Raw genomic sequence first — 20,537 nt, 5'->3', positions numbered from 1 at the left:
TAATATTACGAACATTTTGAATGAATAATTATCAAAATGATAGATAAAGAGCGGGCATTAGTAGAAAAAGAATTTAATAACGTAAGTTCGCTTCTACTGTGGAACAAAAGATTTTTAACAATCGGCGGAATATGGCCATTAGATAAAACTTACAAACGGGCAACAATATGGACAGTTTATTTAACACTTCATTTGATAATGGAGTACGCGAAATTACTTGCAGTTTTTGGTGATCTCGAAATGATGGTACTCAGTGTACTCGAATCAGTAATGCAAAGTATGGTGTACGCAAAATTGTTCGTTTTTCGATACAGTATTATGCTGAGACATTTAATATGCGCGATTATAGAAGATTTTGAGGATGACTATTACGATAATTGGGAAGAAAAAAAAATTTATTTAGAGTACAACGCTTTGGCTAAATTATTTTACAAAATTTCAATGCCTTACATTATTGTTGCGGCTTCTTTGTATTTTTTAAGACCTATTTTGACTTATTATGTCATAATGCCGCTCAGTAAGTTATTTTATTTAAAATATTTATTTTTAAAATAAACACTTTTTTTATAAATTTGAGAATTATTTATGGAAAATTTTTGATAAGTGATTTTTTTTTGCAAATCTACTAAATACTCAGTTTCCATGTAATTACACAGAAAAGATTAGTAGCCCTAATTAAATACTTCACTAAAAAATCCTACCTTATTTAAAAATTACCTCGAAACTCAATCGGATTCAATCATCAGTCAATCGGAATACTCTCGGGAACCTAGTTTAGGGATTTTGAAGGGAACTTAACATTGAATGCCTCTGTTTAGTTACTATAACTATTCAAATTTCTCTGAGTGTGGGGTAGTTAATATATTCCAATTTTACTTGCAGAAAATTTAATAAAAAATTTTATTATTTCAGTAACAGATACAAGTAATTTTACATTCTTAGTGCTTCCATTCCAGTTGACAACATTTATCCCTATTGAAACGACCCAATCGTACTTCATAATGTATGGATACTTATCACCGATGGTCTACTTATTAGTATGCCACAATGCATGGATTTGTTTATTAATAACAATGGTACTGCATATTTGCGGGCAATTAGCGGTACTCAATCATAGAATTAAAAAAATTTCCGTAGATATTGATGAAGATAAAGTTCAAATTATTTTTAGACGACTTGTTAGACGTCACATGCGATCTGTTTGGTAGCAACATCCATCAAATCTCTTGAGTCTTAAGGAAGTTTGTATGATCAGTCTAGAGGAAGTCTAAGGCAAAGTACTTCTGTAAAATGTCTTAAGTAAATCTGTTGCAGTATGGCCAAGATACTCGCGTAAAATTCATTAGGTCGGACTTGAAGCAGCATTACTTAAGATACATGGAAATTCGTTTGTTGGTGTTGTAAGTTTTACTATGTCATCATGTGAATTGTAGCTACACTCAGAAAATTAAGTAATTGTGTTTATTATGTTAAATTTTTTATTCCAATCATCTAGAATGATTTTCAATGCAAAAATAGTTGGTGTTATAATTTTTTTTTAATAGGATTAATAATTATTGGATGATAACTTCTGCAATAAATTTTGTAACAGTTACAATCAGGATGATAACAGTTACTATCAGGATGGTAATAATTATAATTTCTGATAGTAACTGTTACCATCTGGATTATAAATATAACTATGTGCTCATTTAATTTTCGATTTACTCTTTATCGAGTACCAATATTAATCATTTTTAGCGCTTTAAATTTTAATGAGGATCACTGAGATTGCTATACTCTCTAAATCTGAAACAGTGACTTTTCACTGTTTCACAGTTATAAGTATACCAAGTGGTTTTCACTGTTTCAGATTTAAAGAGTAGGTATTGAATTTTAGCAACGAGCAATTCTAAAAAAAAAAATAAACCCGATATCTTGAGCGATTCTGCAACAACCCTCACTTAACATTGTCATACACTCTCTTTAATGAATCAGTGAAATCACTGATTGAATAAGTGGTATACTTGCGACTGTTTATGCAGTGAATATTCACTGATTCATTTTAAGAGAGCACGGAAAAAATAAAGCTCCTCGAGCTACCTAAAGTATAGCTACTTGTAGAAAGTAAACTTATGAAATTCATCTTCTTCAAGTCTTGTTTAAATCTTCCGTAAAAAACTTACTGAAGGACTTTTTCAAATAACTTTCTTAAGACAATGCTATTAAAGTCTATCAATCAGTTGATTAATTGAAGTCTTATTTTGAATTATTTTTCAGGATGGCAAAGACACTTGACGATACATTTCATTTTGTTCTGCTAATTGATTTAGTTGGCACTACATTGCTTCTGGGATTGATGTCATATATTGTGATAATTGTAATAAAATGAACTATCAACAATTAACAAGTCAATTAATTGAACAATTGATTTTTATTATTTAAGGGCTCAAGTATGAGTGAAAGTTCATTTGGATATGTTTACATTATATGTATAATTGCAACAGCATTTTTAATTTACGGTTACTGTATTGTCGGTGAATGTTTACTTAATGAGGTATTTTAATTAACCAATCAATTAATATGCAGTTAAAATCCTCATAGACAGTAAGTCGCCGTCGAGTATTGCTGGAAATTTTTGGCTCGTAACCGTGATACTAGACTAATTTTTCAAAGAGTGAGGATGAAAGCAAACGTCGACATTCCTTCTAGGAAAAATTTACGTCTCAATGACGTTATGAGCCAAAAATTTCAGACAATTCCGAACGGTAACTTACTCTTTGGGAAGACTTTACATACTTAGTTTTTTTCTCAATTTTTAGAGTAGAAAAGTTAATGAAGCGTATTATGAATGCTTATGGTACAAAGCGTCGCATAAATTTCGCAAGTCATTATTAATTTGTTTAATTGAAACTCAGGAGCCGCTGAAAATTACTGCTGGAAAGTTTTTCATTTTTTCGTTGTCAGGTTTTACTGATGTAAGTTAATGGTATTTGAAATTAATAGAGTTATTTTTTACTAATTTATGTAATTTTTTAGGTTTTGAAAACGGCGATGAGTTATTTGTCGATGTTACGTAAAATGACACAGAAAGATTAATAGTGTTTTTTTTTTGCAAATAAATATTTTAATAATAGGAAAATTTGTAATTCATTGATCCTGGACTGGACTAATTAATTAATCAATGCATTATTTATTTATTTAGTTATTAAGGAACGACAGACTAGTTCAATCAAAACGACATATGTTATCTACAATCTATATTAATTTTTATTTACGTGAAACATTAATAGTATTTGGAATAGTTGAGAACTCAAATTAAAATTAAAATTCATGACTAGATATGAGTTAAGTTAAACTGGAGAGTTATCATTATTAACGAATTTATGAGGATTTGTAATTTCAAAGGGGTTTGAAAGATAAAATTTAGGAATAAAATCATTTTAGGGGATTTTTTAACGTTTTTGTCTCATTAAGGAAAGAGAACAAAGAATAAAAAACGTTTTATTGTGTTGTCGAGTAATTTTTTTCGGGAACAAATCTATGAATTTTGAGGATTAATTTTAGGAATAAAAATAATGTCTTGATTTTTATTGAGGACATTATAAAAAACAAAAAACGTCTGCATTGTGTAAATTTTTATCGAAGGAGATCTATCAACGCTTGAAAGCATGATCTCTTAAAATGAATCAGTGAAAAAATCTACAAATCAGTGAATATTCACCACGAATCAGTCCCAAATATATCTGATTCAATTAGTGATACACTTGGGACTATTCGTGCAGTGAATATTCACTGACTGGAATACTTTTCACTGATTCATTTTAAAAGAGTGTGGATTCTAATTCATTAATTTTGAAATTTTAGAAAGAATGGGAGGATTAATTTCAGAAATAAATTATTTTATGAGATTTTAAAAATTTTTCTCTTATAGAGAACAGTATAACGAACAAAAAACGTTCGTGTTATGTGGAGTTATTTCTTTCAGGAGCAAACCCAGATAGTAAAATGACGTCTTCTTCATTTGAGTTCTGAATGAGTTCCTATTTGTGATTTGGACGTCTCATCAACATCTTAAAGAAGGTCCAAGTGTATATATTTGTGTAACTGTTTGTGTTTGTGTGTATGAGTGTGTGCGTAAAAGTGTTTTATGTTCCGACCTGTAGTCGGCGTTTCGAGCGTTTGGTTGAGAGACGAGTCCAGAAGAGGCGTGACCGAGGTGCCAATGCCGCCACAAAATGAATTTTTTTCATTCCTTTCGAACCAAAGTTATTGACGCTTGAAAGCATGTAGATCCTAATTTTGAGAATTTACTATTTTGACAGGACTTGAAGAATTAATTTCAGAAATGCAAAAATTTTTCTGGATTTATTATAGCTTTTCCTTATAAAGAACACTATAAAAGACAAAAAGTGTTTTAAGTTAACGCAGTTATTCCTGACATAAAATTTACTAGCCCTCAAAAGTATATAGGCTGTATTACTTGAGATTTATAATTCCAATAGAGTTCATGAGATTAATTTCAGAAGTTAAAGGATTTTCGGGATTTTTATGGTGTTCTCTTAAGTAAGGTTCGCTTTACTTATTTACCCAGTGGTTTTATTCGTAACAATTATAGTATCCGGTAAGCGTCAACCACCGCTAGATGGCAGTCAGTACACTTTTTGTCCTCATATTTTAATGTATGCACTTAATAATTTAAAATAATAAAATATATAACCTGTTTCAAATCAGCTGACAAAAATTATTTAGCCCTAGTTCTAACTTCTAACATAAAATTGCTCACATTAAAATTATATACGTCTATATTTTTTCTTTTATTATCATCAACAATTATTTATCAGTAAATATATAAGATTAAAAATGAATGAATGTGAGAATCAGTCAGATAAAGAAACCAACGAGAACTTAAACATAAAAATAAATATATCTGAAGATTTTACTGAAATATTAAAAGATTATCCAGAAGTGTTGGAGTTTATAACCAAACTTAAAAAGTATATCAAATATCAAGATAAAAAAATAACTAAATTGCACAATAAATTGATAAACCAGGTCAGTATTTATTGGGATTTTTCATTTTCTTTGAAATAGATATTTGTAAACATAAATTTTTACAGAAAAAAGAGAGAAAGTTGATCAAAGAATTGACTGATAAGGAAGTCCAGACTGATTTTGATAGAAATAAAATTCCTGTAACTGTGGATGGCACTTGCGAATGGAATAATGATGAGTCCAATAGTATTACGGAGCAAGTTAAACAAATAGCTGAGTCAACTTTGCAACAAAGTGGATTTGTTTATGAAGAAACATCTGGGTTGTATTATGACTACAATACTGGATATTATTATGACGCAGTAATTATTGTTATTTTTTTTTTGCTTAATCAAACTAAAGAAGTATCAGAGGATTTTTTAATTCTTTCAGAATTTCATTAATTTTAATTGGCATTGATAATTATTCAGTTAAGGCTCTAGATGTTTTCAAAATTTCAAAATATTAATGACAATAATATTTGTAAAAGAAATCGGTCTGTCGGTTGACCCTGTGGGCCAGCCTCAAAACTTTCCGCCCATTTCGAGCTCCTTGAGCTCAAAAAATTGTTGTGGATACATTTTCGAGCTCGAAAATACTTTTGTATACCTTTGTTTTCGAAAAAAAAACGTTTTTTACTATTTTTTTCGAGCTCAGAGAGCTCGAAAACGTTATTATTGGTAAACTTTTGAGCTCTGCTAAATCAAAAAACGATTTGACTACGAAACGTCCCTGATTAAGAAAAATTATTTGATCCATTAATATAATGGAAACATGAAGTTATACTATTTAATATAGTTTAAAGATTCATAACTTTTTTTCTGTTAGTTCTCCGGAGAAAACAATCAGGAGCTTTTTTGTAGAGAATTTAATTTCCCACAAGAATGTGTGCTTCGATTTTCGAAAAAAATTTTTTAAATACTTTTTTAAAATTATTTTTAAATTTTAAATATATTTATAAATTTTTTACATGCAATTTGAATGGGAAAATAAGTATTTGTTGAGATCTTAGTAGAATTAAGATTTCGAGCTGCTCTCTTGGGAGGATTTATTTTATACCTAAGACTAATTTTTGAGACCATAAGAAAAAAAATTTTTTCTTCTGAAACACCCTAATATATATATATATTCAATAAGATCTACATTTAGCTAATTAAGCATGACTTGTTATAAATTTAAATAAAAAATTATACTATTTGAATATTTTATGAACAGGTAAAAGGACTCTATTACGATGGTAATTCCGGAGTATATTATTATTATGACAATGAATCAAAGTCATACAAGTATCACAGCCAGTTACCATCAACTGAATCAGGGAATAGTGAACGAAAAATGGAAAAACGTAAAAAAAATAAAAAACACAAGGTATTTAATTTAAAAGATTAAAACACCTGATAGATATTTTTATCAATTTTTCTAATACGTATTTAATTATTTCAGGTGTTTGTGACAACCAAAGCTCAATTACAAAAACTATTAAACCTTAAAATGACTTATTATTTAAAAAAAAAATTTGAAATGTTAAACACAAGGTATGAATATATTTTTCGTCTTTTAGGATGACGTTAAAAGGTATAAAGAATCTGCTACTGATGAAAAGAACAATGATGATGGCGCTGGTTGTGATGACGCTATTGAAGAAGGCGAATGTTCTGCCAGTGAGGCCAGTTCCTCAACGGAATCCTCATCTGAGTCAACTGATAATGAAGGTTCATTCATATATTTATTTTATATATATCTATATTATAAGTTCATGATTATTTTTTTCTAAACAAAATAAATTTTTTTCGCAGATGACGCAAAATTTTATCCTCCGTGTATGAGAATAATTGTTAAGGAAACAAATCTACAACAGTTAAAGCTAGGCTCATTATTTATCATAACATTCATTGGAGGTTCACTAGGTCGCGAGGGAAATGGTCATCTTGTTTTGATACCTGATATAAATATAAGCAAAGTAATAATTTTTAATTTTATTTACGTGCTGATTATTACATTTTTTTTTTTTTTAGGCTTCTAGAGCTTTAAAAATTGATTTTTAGAAAAAAATCACAGATACATTTTTTGTAGAAAATTGAATGGCCTACAAAAAAGATAGATATGATTTTTTTCATATTTTTGATAGTTAATGAGATATTTTTAATTTAAATTGTTCAAATTACGAAGTAGATTTTTGAGTCAAATGTAATTGAATTCAAATTTTGGGCTAGAGCTTTAAAAATTGATTTTTAGGTAAAAAGTAAAGACATTTTTTGTAGAAAATTAAATGGCCTACAAAAAAGATAGACATGATTTTTTTTTATATCTTTGATAGTTAATGAGATATTTTTAATTTAAATTGTTTGAAGTTCAAAGTAGAATTTTTAGTGAAAAATAAATGAATTAAAATTTTGAGCTTAAGCTTTAAAAATCAATTTTAGGAAAAAATTATAGGATATTTTTTGTAGAAAATTGAATAGCCTATAAAAAAGTTCTTATTAATTTTTCCCGTATCTGTGACCGTAGGTATAAAAAATTAATAATTTTAATAAAATTGGCAGCATCACGCAAGATTTCAATACAATACATCAAGGAAACGATACGAAATAATTGATTTGGGATCCCGTAATGGGACTTATGTAAACGGAAAGCGTTTGTCAGTTGCCAAACAAGAGTCTGAGCCAGTAGAGATAGCTCATGGATCAATTGTACAGATAGCAAGCACTAAATTATTGTGCCACGTACACACCGGACATGAGACTTGCGGTCACTGCGAGCCGGGATTGATTCAGCAGCCAGATGGCTCGAGTAATCAACCGTCGAAAATAAATTCACACAAGTTGGAATTGAAAAGATTGAAAAATAAATTTGGGGTTGATAAAGACAACACTGAAAAAGCGAGTCAAGTCGCAAGAGGATATCAAGATAGAGCTCAAACAAGGAGAGACTGCGTTGGTTCTTCTAATCAGTATGCCAAGACTCAACAAAGTTCTGTTGATACGTAAGTTTTACTCACTATTAATTTATAACTCTATTTAATTAATTAACTAATTGATTAATTATTTTAAATTGATTATTGTTTCAGATCCATAGCAAAAGATAACAAAGGTTTTAAATTATTATCTAAAATGGGATGGTCTGAAGGACAATCACTTGGTAAAGATGGTGACGGCCGTACAGAACCTGTAAGTTTTTATTTTTATTTATTAATTTAAATAATTTAATTAGAAAGATTTTTTATAATTAATCTGGAAAAAAATCTTTAAGAATATTTTATGTAGATAGGTTTTTTAAGTTCATAGTTATTTTAAAGTTTTAATTAATATTGTTATTAAAAGCCGTCAATTTGAGCGCGAAAAAAAAAATTTTTTAAGTTGAGAAAAAATATTAGTCGTAGAGTTTAACATAAAAATATGGACCAAAATATTAGAGATACACTAAAATGTATCAGTACTTTTTTTGTAGATAATTTAATTTTCTATAAATTAGTTCCTATACATTTTTTTTTTTGTATTTTTGTCAGAATTTGGATTTTAAATTCTGAAACTTTTAATCTCCGCGGTAACTATTTACTTTTTAAATTAAAATTTTGGCTAAACTGCCAAAGATACGATCGGAATATGTCAGTACAATTTTGTAGGAAATTTAATTATCTATAAACTAGTTCTTTTAAACTTTTTTTTATCTTTGATAGTTTAACTAAAAATTGAATTTTAAATATTCCTTCTATTAATTTTAAACACAATATTCTAAAAAAATCGAATAATTAATTTTTAAATTAAAATCTTGACTCAAGTATTAGATATATGATAAAAATGTATCAATATATTTTTGTAGGAAACTTAATCCTCTTTAAATTAGTTAGTTAAGACTCCAAATAAAATCTCGCTCAAAAAATAACTCATAGTTTACCACGGAAGCAGTCTCCCCATTTAAATAAATAATCAAATTATATTCCAAATAAAAAAAGCCGCGAATGTTAAGGACCCAGTAGTAACTTTAATTCGAAAATATTTCGCTTCATGTTGCCGGAATGATAAGAGAAGAGTAAAGACTAAAGAGTACAGAGAGAGAGAGAGAGAGAGAGAGAGCGTACAGTGCAGTAGATAGTATTGCATCGTCACGATATATCAGCACGAAAGCAGACTGGAGTATCAAGTCCAGCAGTACAGTAGGGTGTGTCTCATATAACTACACCAAGAAAATAGTTATCTCATGTCGCGGTTAAATCTCAAGTTCCGGTTACTTCTACCTCTATTTCTACCTATATAATATATAATAATTAATATAAATATTAAGTACAGACTTTACTTAGCTGATATAAGTAGAGACTTGTATTTGTTTTACACTACTTACTGACCGTCTAAGTACTACACTAGTACTTAGATTTGCTTGCGTGAGCCTTAACAATTTTTATGCCTTATTATTATTACTACTTTTTTTTACAATAAAAATAATAATTATTATTGTTATAGTAAAAAAAAAAAATAATAATATATTTTTTTATTACCTCCATCAGAACCTTTACTCAAATATCTTAGTCAGATAAAAATCAAAACTCAGTACCATATATTTTTTAAATTATTTTTTATCATTATTACTCGTTGCATCGACTGCGTGTATATGTAATTACTGTATATCCTTTCTAATCATCATTACACGTGCAAGTCTATTTAAATTGATCCGTTTCCTTTTTTTTTTAATTTTATTTTGTTGTATTATTATTGTATTTCAATGAATCTACAGCTATTTTCACATACCTCGCTATTATTACGGTTATTATTGTTGTTTTTATATTATTGCCAAGGAGTAAAAAAGAGGGTTAACAAAAAATAAAAATAAATAAATAAACGCATTACTTAGTTTTATAAAGATGGAAAGCAAATGCTGAGTTTGATTACCGGGCGGATGAAATTATTGCATTCCACTGCAGCATCCGTTTATTTTTTAAATAAAAAATCTTTATTATTTAATGAGGTATCGGTTCGGATAAAAAACTTCGAGTTTGTGGTTTAATTTTTAAATTTATCTTGGCTGGTTGGTGAATTATTTTTTTTAGAGTAGATAAATTTTGATGCACTAAATTTTTTTTTTTTTTCAAATTTTTACGCCGCCGGTTTTGAAAATTTTTGTACAACTCATCGACTAAAATCTAAAAATAGACGAAATTATTCAATTGACAGCGACAAGAGATTAAATAACGAAGCAAACTACTAATTCTTTGAGTTGATAAAAAATAAAAAATTTTGAAATATAAATTTTAATACGGTAATTAAAAATTAAAAAAAAAATGATCAAAAGCAATATAATAAGTTACGTCTTTACAAATAAATAAAATTTTAGTTACATTGTAACTGAGAGTGGCAGTAAAGCGTACGCTCTAAAGTAGACTGTAAAAAGCATCCATAAAGCACAATAAATCGGCGTAAAAAAATTTACATTTTTCCGACGGAAATAAATTCAAAAATAAAAGCCAGTGCACAATTGCGATCGCTTTTCATTCGTTTAAGTGCGCGGTCGTTTTAAAAAACATTTCCTATACTAACTCAACCATTCATTCTTCTGTATAGCAGTATTCAATCCTTCCATCGTATACCTCGATACCTTTTCCATGCACCGGATAACGCATTCCGCTGCACCAGCTGGACGTTAAAAATTATTGGTACCAATAAAAAACCATTTTATTTATTTATTTGTGTAGATTTTTTTTTTACACATAAATAGATCACATTAATGAGTTTAATTTAGATATATATATACATAAAAATATGATTACAAATATATAATACGTAAACAATTATAAATGTACATGTACTAAAATAAGAAATTTATTTATATTTTTTGACAAAACTAAAAAATTATCATATTATTTGTTTGGCTAAATAAGATGCGACTGAACAGACTGACTAATGTATATAATATTGGTTACAAAGCATGACAATTATAATGTGTGATTGGCGTTTTCGATTTTTGAGAACCTGCAGAAATGATAAATTGTGACGAAAAGTTGTTCAATAAAATAACTCGCTGACGCACGCCAAAGTGGTCTTTATGCCTCAAAATTTTTCTGCCCTCCGGCCGGAAAGTAGCAACTTTCTGCCCTGAACAAAGTTGCAACTTTCCGGCTCCGTCAAGCAAAAAAATAGTATACGCACCTTGGCCAGTAAAAAATAAAGCCTCAGACCACATGTTGGTCAGCCTCGGCCAATAATTACATGTGATCTGAGACTTTTCTTATTTTACTGACCTAGGCATGAAATAAACTGTTTATTTTATATATATATATATATATATTGAAAAATTATGTATCTGAAGATCGGAACGTTTTTCGCGAAACGAAAATAAAAAAAAGAAATGAAGTGTAAAAAATTTAGTGGATCTAGATCTCTGCTCGCACGTCAGCCGAAAATTGCAGGTCACCCCCTTATTAAAAGAAACGATTTGAAACGATTAGAATAAAAAAATTTTAAATACATTTTAATGCTTTTGAATACTTTGAATACTCTGAATCACCCTTCTTATTGGCATTTAAGATTGCAAATCGTTCCGATTTACATAAATTAACTTAATTTTTGTTGCGTGAAAAAAGTTCCGACTTTCAGGTACATGAAAAATTGCATTTGAAGATTTAAAACTATTTTTAATAAAATTTATATCGAAATTATCCGAGCACAAAATGGCTTCTATTTGATTTTGATAATGAATGTCCAAGAAAAATCTAATAGTTTGAGGATCTAAAATAAGCAAACCCATTAAAAACGAACCTAAATTCCGTATTAAAAAACATGAAATAGCCAATCTAATTTTCAAAAATGTTTAATAAAATTGACACGGTTTTCAAAAATTAATAATCATGTTTGATGATTAAATCCAATTAATCTATAGTAACTTGACAGTGTATTGCTAAAATAATTAGAGTAAAAACATTGGAACATAAAAAATTAATCACAATAAAACTTTTAACTTGTAATAAGAAAAGTTTATTCAGTAGAAAATTATGTTCGGTCATATTAACGAAAAATTAAAAATTGTGAAGAGCATTTTCAATAAATCAATATTAAGAACTCAAATTGTCAAATTTTTTTTTTTTTTTTTTTTTCAATAAAATATCAGTTTCCAACTAGTTGAAAAAAGAAAGTTAACATTTTTTTACAATTATTATTATATTATTTCTTACACTGTGACAAAATGGTGTTAAAATTAACTAAAATGATGTACACACGGGTTCGAACTAGTTTCGATTGAAATATAGGAGTATGGGAGTAAGACTATATAAGTGTTTCAAGATCTACGAAACAAAAAAATTAATATTAATAATCTATAGTTAAAGTTACGAAATTATCGTTAATTGAGCTAAGAATAATTATATTATCTATGAAATAACTAATGTCAATTTTATTAAACCGAACAAATTGCATAAATTTTTGATTACTAATCAAATTGAATATTTAGAAATAATATAATAATTATTTTTATTACAATTCTGATGTTTTTCATGGGGTAATAACTGATTAGAAAATAATAAATTAATCATTGATCGTATAGTTTTACTTTTTTCACTGCTTTAGATTACAGAGAGACTTGAATCATAAAAATCTGTTTCCTATAATTTATACAACTAGACATAACATGCTCGCTTCGCTCGCCTTCATTTTTTCAAAAATCCCGCCACTATCTCATTCGACCAATCAACAACCGAATAAAATAGTCACAGAAATGACGAAAAACGATACGACATCCGGTCATCAACTTTTTAGAAGAGGATAACATTAAAATGTCATTTTGAACCAATATATTTTTGATTTTTCCATAAATTGGCCAATTTATCATGTCATTAGATTGACAACAAGGAAAATTTTATTTTGTATTTTAAATACAATTCGACTTCCGATACTTCAAAAATAAAACTTTTTTTTAAATACTGCTTAATATCGGAAAAAATTTTAACACTGTTTCAGGGTTTAATTTAACACCAGAATAGCGTTTTTCTTTACGATACAGATAAAATATTATATATTTTAAATTTGAACCAAATATTGAAATTTGAAAATTTATAATTAGAATTTTTTTAGTGTTTAAATCGAAAAATATTCACACACCCCCATATATATGTATAATATTGTATTCCCGTTAAGGTAGTAACATTTGTATGCGTCGCCGGTAAAAGACACATTGCATTGTTATTCAGTATGCTTTTTCCGTATGCATCCGCAGATTAGCACAGAGTAGAGAGACTGCACACGATCTATTCACTTATTTAACTTCCACCAATCGACATTCTTTATATTGTTATATAAATAATATTTATATTTATTCAATTTAATAATTTATAATGCTGAAAATGAGCTACTACTTATATTATTATTACTATTATCATCATATTAACATTAACGAGCAACCTACAGTCACTACGTGACTGCCTGAGTATTACTGTTTATTAAAATCTATACTCTACAATTAATTTTAGAATCTTTTGTTTATTTCTATTATCATTGAAGTCAAATGAGACAAATCTCATCATTGACTCACAAACTTATTGATTTCGATGATTGTATAATCATAGGATTCTTAAAAAAAAAATCTACACATGATCAAATTTTTTTTTATTAGTCGTTTAATATATATTTTTTTTTTGACTGATGCCAAATTAAATCTGCTTAATTTTTATTATCATAGAAAACATGGCATAGACTAAATTTCTCTTATTTTCTCTTAATCATATTTATATAATAGTTACATATATTTAGTCATATTCACTGACAGAATAATTAAAATATTTATTTATTTGAAGAAAATAAATACGATCGTCTTATTTTCCCGCGTAATCTAAACGTCACTCCAATGATATTGATAAAGTCATATCTCAATAATTAAAAATAAAAAAGAGTTTAAACCATGAAAAGGCACAAATTCAAGTCAAAACCTTTGTAACGATACCAAATTTAATAACATTAACTTATTTTATCACATAGATATGGCTGGAACAAAATTTTCCTTATTTTATTGATAATATAAATTATCAAGTATACGAACATCTATACGAATTCTCTATAAAAAAGTTTCTTACAACATTTTTCATAAGTTTAATAGTTTATCTAAAATTTAAATTCCAAGTATGAAAAGTTAATAATTTTTATTAAAAGATAACAATTAAAACTTTCATTAGATCTTTAAGCTCATATATTTTTTAAACTATAAAAAACATATAAAAAAGAAATTATACCCTCCATAGTAAAAAAAAAAAATATGAATCTTTTCTCGAAAAAAATAATTTAGATCTAAGATCTAAATCCGTCAAAAAAAAATTCAGTTCTAAAATCTAACTACATCTCATTAGATAAAAACTATTCCCTCCCAGTTTGAATAATTATAAAATAAAAATTTCTATTATCGTCCGTATTAAAATAAAACTAAAACTCCACTTGAAAAGTATATTTTTATTTTGTCTTACATCTCAGTAATAAATTATATAAATTAAAATAAATTTATAAGACCAAAAATGTGTGGGAAAAATTTATTTAAATTAACCAAAGTGTATAATGTAATGAGATAGACGACTATGGCTACGACCACGATGACAACGACGACGACGGAGACATCCATCACCGGATTATCATATCATGATAGTCTGTTTAGTTCTATGTACTCATACTAATACATTACCAGTATATAATACTAGTTATAGTCCATCCAATGTGCTTACATTACCAGTCGAGTATATATATATATATATATATATATATATATATATATATATATATATATATATATAGACCAATAATAGTGTATAGTCTAGAGTCTAGACCTAGACTAGAGTCTAGATGAGACATGTGTTTGTAAAGCCCGAGATAGTTTATATATATATATATATATATAACAATCGCATGACAGAGTTTGGTTGACTAGTATATAGACTATGGTCTAGTCTAGACTCTAGACTCTAGGCTAGACATAAATACATACCTATAGAAACAACACACTAATTAATGCCAAACAAACACTCTGTTTTGTCAATCGATACGTTTGATACCGGCTTATGCTCACCCAGACTATTCAAATTAAATCAACATCTAATTACAATCATCAATTAATTATCTTCATTTTAATTAATGCATTTTCAAATTCAAATACCTTTAATTGGAAATAACATACTGACTTATTCAAGCGCTCATTTTTTTATTTATTGAATTTACTACAAAAAGTGTCTCATTTATTTTTGTGATATTTCCAATAACTTCTAAGGTATCTTCAAAAATCTCGATAAAAGATATACAAAAAATTTTCTTTATTTGACTTATTTTCAAACTCATATATCTCAGCCTCTATTAATCGCATCAATTCATCCGAGGGCTTATTTTCCTTGTCATTGAATTTTCTAAAAACTATTTCTCGTTTTCTACTAGTTTACAAGTTATCATAACTTTTCCAAACTCATTATTTTTCATACTAAGGTAAAAGTCCCTGTACCCGCTCAGTACCATTAGTCACTCACTTTAACCGTTTAATGGGTTTTTTATAATTTAAAAAAAAAAAATTTCAATAAAAAAAATTATTATTGATGAATAATTATTTGTGAATTTAAATATATTAAAATATGATGTATCAAATTGTTTTGTAACAGATTATAAATTGAAATTGAATGACTGTTTTCAAAATCGCGCTCAGCCGGCCATTTTTTACTTTAACGTTCATTCGTTATAGATTTAATTTAGGTTACGTCAAATTTTTCAAGCATTGTTATAACTATATTAGGGCGATCCAAAAAAACCAACTACTTTTTTTTCGAGTCTTCTGGCAGCAATAGTTTGTATTTGTAAAAGCATGAGTATGCTGAAAATTTCAGTCCAAAATTTAAATATTTAAACGGCGCTCAAGAATTTTGAATGTTTCAAAGTGCTGTCTTGTGAATGTTTTCGAGCGACCCTTGAATATTAATAATAAAGCTTCTCGATTTCGTCACCATTAATTTGCATCACAATGAATCAAAATATAACCCGAGAAATAACAATAATAAGTTATTTACATACTTTCTTATTTTTTAATTTAATTTTTAGGTTTTTTCGCTTATTCAAAACTTACCAAATTTTATTGTTTAAGACTGTCCTGTATATTTTTGGTTATGCAAAAGTTATATTTTAGTAAAATGACAATAATTGAGGTATAAAAAAATACAAAAACTAATTCAAAGTATTAGTTACATATTGTCACTTAATATTCGAAACTCTTGAGCGCCGTTTAAATATTTAAATTTTGGTCTGAAATTTTCAACACAGACATGATTTTATAAATATAAACTATTGCTGCTACAACAAAGAAAAAATTTTGAAGTAAAAAATCCGAATTTGATTCATTTTTAATATTTTCAAAATTTGTGAGCGACCTCTTGAAAACATTTTATCGAGTTGATTTTTGAAGAGGCTTCTTAAAGCATCGTAAGCCAACAAATTTTCATAAAAGACTCGAAAAAAAAAATAGTTGGTTTTTTTGAGTTACCCTAAACTATATCTTATTAAATATATTTTTAAAATTCATGAAATTTTACATTATGAAAGAATAAAGTAATAGAATTTATGAATTATTTGTCCGAATCAATGAACGTATCATAGTTTAATTGATATTGTCTTCGATCGGCTATAGAGCCATGTGTTGATCTAGTAATGGTACATGACAACTTTTAGTGAGTGACCATGGGTACACTCAAGAACCCTATTTAAAAAATTAATAATAATTAATTATCAACATTATTCTTCAAACTAAAATTTGATTCTAATACTTAAAACTATAAAAAAAGGTTTTTCATCGTATTTATTAATTTATATTGAGTGATTTAATTTCACTCCAATGAAAAGTGACCGGGTATAGAGGCTTTTACCGTAATCTTAGGTTGCGGATTCGAATCTCTGACTCTGCATTTTTGTATTTATTTTTTAAATATTAATTTATTAGAATTTAGAGTGAATTAATTAATCATGAATATTTTTTCGCTCACTAGATTTAATTACTAAAAATTTTTCATTAATTTTTGTGATATTTTCAATAACTTCCAAGATATCTTCAAAAATCAAAATAAAAAAGTTCAATGATCTGACCAATGTTAAAACTCACTTATCTCAGCCTCTATTAATCGTATCAATTCGTCCAAGGGCTTGTTTTGTTGGTCATTTAAATTACTAAAAAAAATGTCTCATTAATTTTAATCATATTCTCACAAATTTCCAAAAGTTCAAAACTTTTCTAAACTTCCACTAATTAATGTCTAGTGCCAATTAATAAAGAATAAAAAATCTAATGACGTGAAATAAAAATAATTCCGAGCATCAGTACAAGTCAATATAATTTACGTAACATATATTTTAAGTAACACATATTTATTTTATATGATTTTCATTGGTAAATTGATGAGGACTGCAGCCAGACGAGTGTGAGAAGTCTTTACTGTCTGATGATAGCAAAGAGAGAGCTATTGGTTGGATTATATATATATATATATATATATATATATATATATATATATATATATATATATATATATATATAATACATAATATGTAACAAGAACCGTCTGCGCGGTAAATCAGTAATGACACCACACAGTGCATTGTCTTGCCCGTCTAGCCGTAGTGTCCTATTTGCCCATTTTCCACCTTCATCCACCCTCATACTACCATCAGGTCTTGTGTCTCCTCCTCCTCCTTCTCTTCTTCCTCTTTCTCCAGCTCCATCCTCGATTCACACCCGCCTGATCTGATGATGCGCGTCTGGGGCACTACGTCTAGCTTCATAAATTGTCCTATTATGCAAACTACCTTCACTTCTCACGAGGTCATACCATTTTTTTTTATCTTCTCACTCTATCTACTCCTTCTTCTTCTCTCACTACTTTATATTTTTTATTTTTATTATTATTTTTGTAGATATTTAACTTAAAATATAATTTAAGTAGAGTAAAAATAAAAATGGATGTTGGTTAAAAAAAAAGAAAAAAAAGAGCTAGCGCAATATAAGTCGAGAGTCTGTTGAGTTTTTTTTATTCTATACTCATTAAGATGTAGACTCATATATATATCTAGGGGTCTACACTTGCCCCAAATTTACTTAACATCAAAAGTACCAGACTTAACTCTTGTACTAAAAACTCTATTGTACCTTTCTTGTACATTTTTATCAAGTTTATGCTTTTTGCTTTCGGAACCAGGTCATTTTCTTACAAAGACTTCTTTTTTAGTTATGTAATTATACATGCAATTTTTTTTTTTAAACTACAAAAAAAAAGAAACAATTTTTAGCAAAAATTGAATTTTACGGGATTCAGAGCAAATCATTAACTTTGAATAAATATTCTGGCTAAAGTATTGAAGATGCGATAAAAATTATTCAGTAAAATTTTATAAGGGATTAAATTCTCTATAAAAAAGGTCCTTATGAATTTTTATGCAAATATAATATTTGATGAGATAATTTTGAAGTAAATATAAAATATAAAAATGACTTTTTGAAATTTAATTTCTTTGGAACTTTGAATTCAATTTATGATTCAACTATCAAAGATACCATAAAAACAATAAGAGATACTTTTGTAGACCATTACATACTCTATAAAAAAAGTCCTCATAAATTTTTACGTAAACTCAATAGTTTTGATACAGAGATAAGATTAAAATTATTTCTTAATTAAAATCTAGTTTTTTTTTCTTTATTAAATTTTTTACAGGAACAAGTAATTAATCACTTATATTTAATTATAATTACAGGTATTAATGATTAATAACAGAGCTAAAAAAGGACTAGGTAACACAGAATTGCCGCCAATTGAAGTGGAACCAAATATCGAAAAAAAACAAGCAATCTGGCGAAAAACTCGTCAACGTTACGATAAAACATAATTATATTGTTAATTGAATTATTTAATTAATTAATTAATTAACTAATAAACAATGAATTATAAAAATAACTTGTAATTTAAATCCCAATATTTTAATTTATAAATATAAATTAATTTAAAAAACTAAATTTTTTTTTCATCATCCGACACCTAAAACTTTAACCAGCTATAACTTCCGGAGTATCGATTTTATCATTTCGTACCTTAAGACCTTTTTTATGCAGCATTAAATTTCCTTAAAAATTGTCCTCTGGGTTTTTTACCTCACACTGATATTACCACAGTTATAGAATTAATATTCAAAATTATTATATTAATAAATAATAAAAAATATTATTATAATAATTTTAAATACTTTTTATAAAAAGAAAAAAAATTCCTGTGAAAAAGATTTTAAAAAAAATATTAATGATCATAAAAATAATGATTAATGAAATAAAAAACCCGTTTCGTTGTTAAAGAATGTTGGGTTTTTCGTTGGTATCAGAAAAAAAATCATGATTTTTTATAAATCTCATAAAAATCAACAGTATTTATTTGTATATATATATATATATATATATATATATATATATATATATATATATATATATATATATATATATATTTGCAGACAGAAAAATAAGAAAATATATTTTATTTTAAAAACAACAACATCAGTGATGACAGGGAATAAAAGAGTCTGGAACATAACAACGACCACCAAACTGACCATCAACAGTAACAGCAAGATGAGACTACTACTGGCTGGTGCTATTAGGAGGGTCCAGTATAAAATTGACTTTTTATCGTCTAACCGAAAACCAACTGACAATTAGTCAGCGACATTCTCAAGAAAGCCTTTTTAAAAATACGTTTTAAACTCTTTTATTATTACTTTTTTTTTATACTCAAGTTCGAGTTTGTCTTAGACTTTGACTCGGAATTAAATTTAAACTTAAACTTAAATTATTTAACCACCGGTTTTATTAACTTTTTAACACTTGAGTTACTAACTAAATTTTATTACCAGATTTATAGGCAAAACAAGTTGTAAGGTGTCAAGGTCGCGTATAAAATCGCGGGGTAATGATAAAATTATTTTGGGAAGTTATAAATATGGAAGGAAAAAAAAGTGATGGATGATTTGCAAAAGTTGATGAGTGAGCGGTAATGCAATGAGTGCACTGAATTGAGTGGAGGAATTTGATCTTGATGACAATCGGAATCGTAACAAAATATCTGACGGTTTAATAAGTCGGAATGATTCACATTGACGCTTACAGACATAACAAATTCCTTTGTATGCTATTTAGATCAATGGAAATTTATAATGGCTACCGAGAAAATTTATTCAATGATTATTGTCACGGCTGCTGATTTAAGGAAAATATTTAAATTAAATTATTCCCAGTAACTAAAAAATTTTATTCGAGTAGTTTAAGCGGTAAAACAAAAGTTTTTTAAAATCACTAAATCAAAAAAAATTGTTGGCACAAACTAATTACATGGAATAAACCTTTTATAGAATCGAGTTAATAAACTTGAGTTTAAATACTACATTGCAGAGGGTTATTCATTAGCTAGAATTAAAATTCAAGTGATTTGATACATTATTGCAATAAGTACTACGTTACAACATTTCTGCTGTAATTATTTTAGCAATACAGTATTAAGTTAC

The 20,537-nt window shown here is 27.4% G+C and overlaps 2 protein-coding genes across 2 annotated transcripts; both read left to right on the top strand.

Moving 5' to 3' along the window:
- Nucleotides 1-183: 183 nt before the first annotated feature.
- On the top strand, nt 184-3,078 carry LOC103570653 (odorant receptor 13a-like). The gene is made up of 6 exons (XM_053740032.1): nt 184-517; nt 919-1,204; nt 2,260-2,359; nt 2,426-2,536; nt 2,802-2,957; nt 3,019-3,078. Exons 1-6 carry the CDS (start codon nt 199-201, stop codon nt 3,076-3,078), a joined length of 1,032 nt encoding a protein of 343 aa, XP_053596007.1. The 5' UTR covers nt 184-198.
- A 1,629-nt stretch (nt 3,079-4,707) lies between these two features.
- LOC103580055 (angiogenic factor with G patch and FHA domains 1) lies at nt 4,708-18,994 on the top strand. Its single transcript, XM_014442381.2, has 8 exons — nt 4,708-5,034; nt 5,100-5,336; nt 6,229-6,381; nt 6,575-6,725; nt 6,810-6,973; nt 7,557-7,996; nt 8,081-8,180; nt 18,747-18,994. Exons 1-8 carry the CDS (start codon nt 4,843-4,845, stop codon nt 18,876-18,878), a joined length of 1,569 nt encoding a protein of 522 aa, XP_014297867.1. The 5' UTR covers nt 4,708-4,842; the 3' UTR covers nt 18,879-18,994.
- The last annotated feature ends 1,543 nt before the right edge of the window (nt 18,995-20,537 follow it).

The sequence above is a fragment of the Microplitis demolitor genome, chromosome 6 (genome assembly GCF_026212275.2).
Source record: "Microplitis demolitor isolate Queensland-Clemson2020A chromosome 6, iyMicDemo2.1a, whole genome shotgun sequence".
In the NCBI taxonomy this organism is placed as follows: Eukaryota; Metazoa; Arthropoda; class Insecta; order Hymenoptera; family Braconidae; genus Microplitis; species Microplitis demolitor.
The sequence above is the reverse complement of the archived record's forward strand: the minus strand, read 5'-3'. Positions and strand labels throughout refer to the sequence as shown.

Excerpts from the sequence above, each read along its gene's own strand:
- LOC103570653 (XM_053740032.1), top strand. The coding sequence starts at position 199 with ATGGAGTACGCGAAATTACTTGCAGTTTTTGGTGATCTCGAAATGATG. Across the intron at positions 518-918 it reads TTATGTCATAATGCCGCTCA|ATACAAGTAATTTTACATTC; the intron begins GTAAGTTATTTT and ends TTTCAGTAACAG. Across the intron at positions 1,205-2,259 it reads CGTCACATGCGATCTGTTTG|GATGGCAAAGACACTTGACG; the intron begins GTAGCAACATCC and ends ATTATTTTTCAG.
- LOC103580055 (XM_014442381.2), top strand. The coding sequence starts at position 4,843 with ATGAATGAATGTGAGAATCAGTCAGATAAAGAAACCAACGAGAACTTA. Across the intron at positions 6,726-6,809 it reads TGAGTCAACTGATAATGAAG|ATGACGCAAAATTTTATCCT; the intron begins GTTCATTCATAT and ends TTTTTTTCGCAG. Across the intron at positions 8,181-18,746 it reads GTGACGGCCGTACAGAACCT|GTATTAATGATTAATAACAG; the intron begins GTAAGTTTTTAT and ends TTATAATTACAG.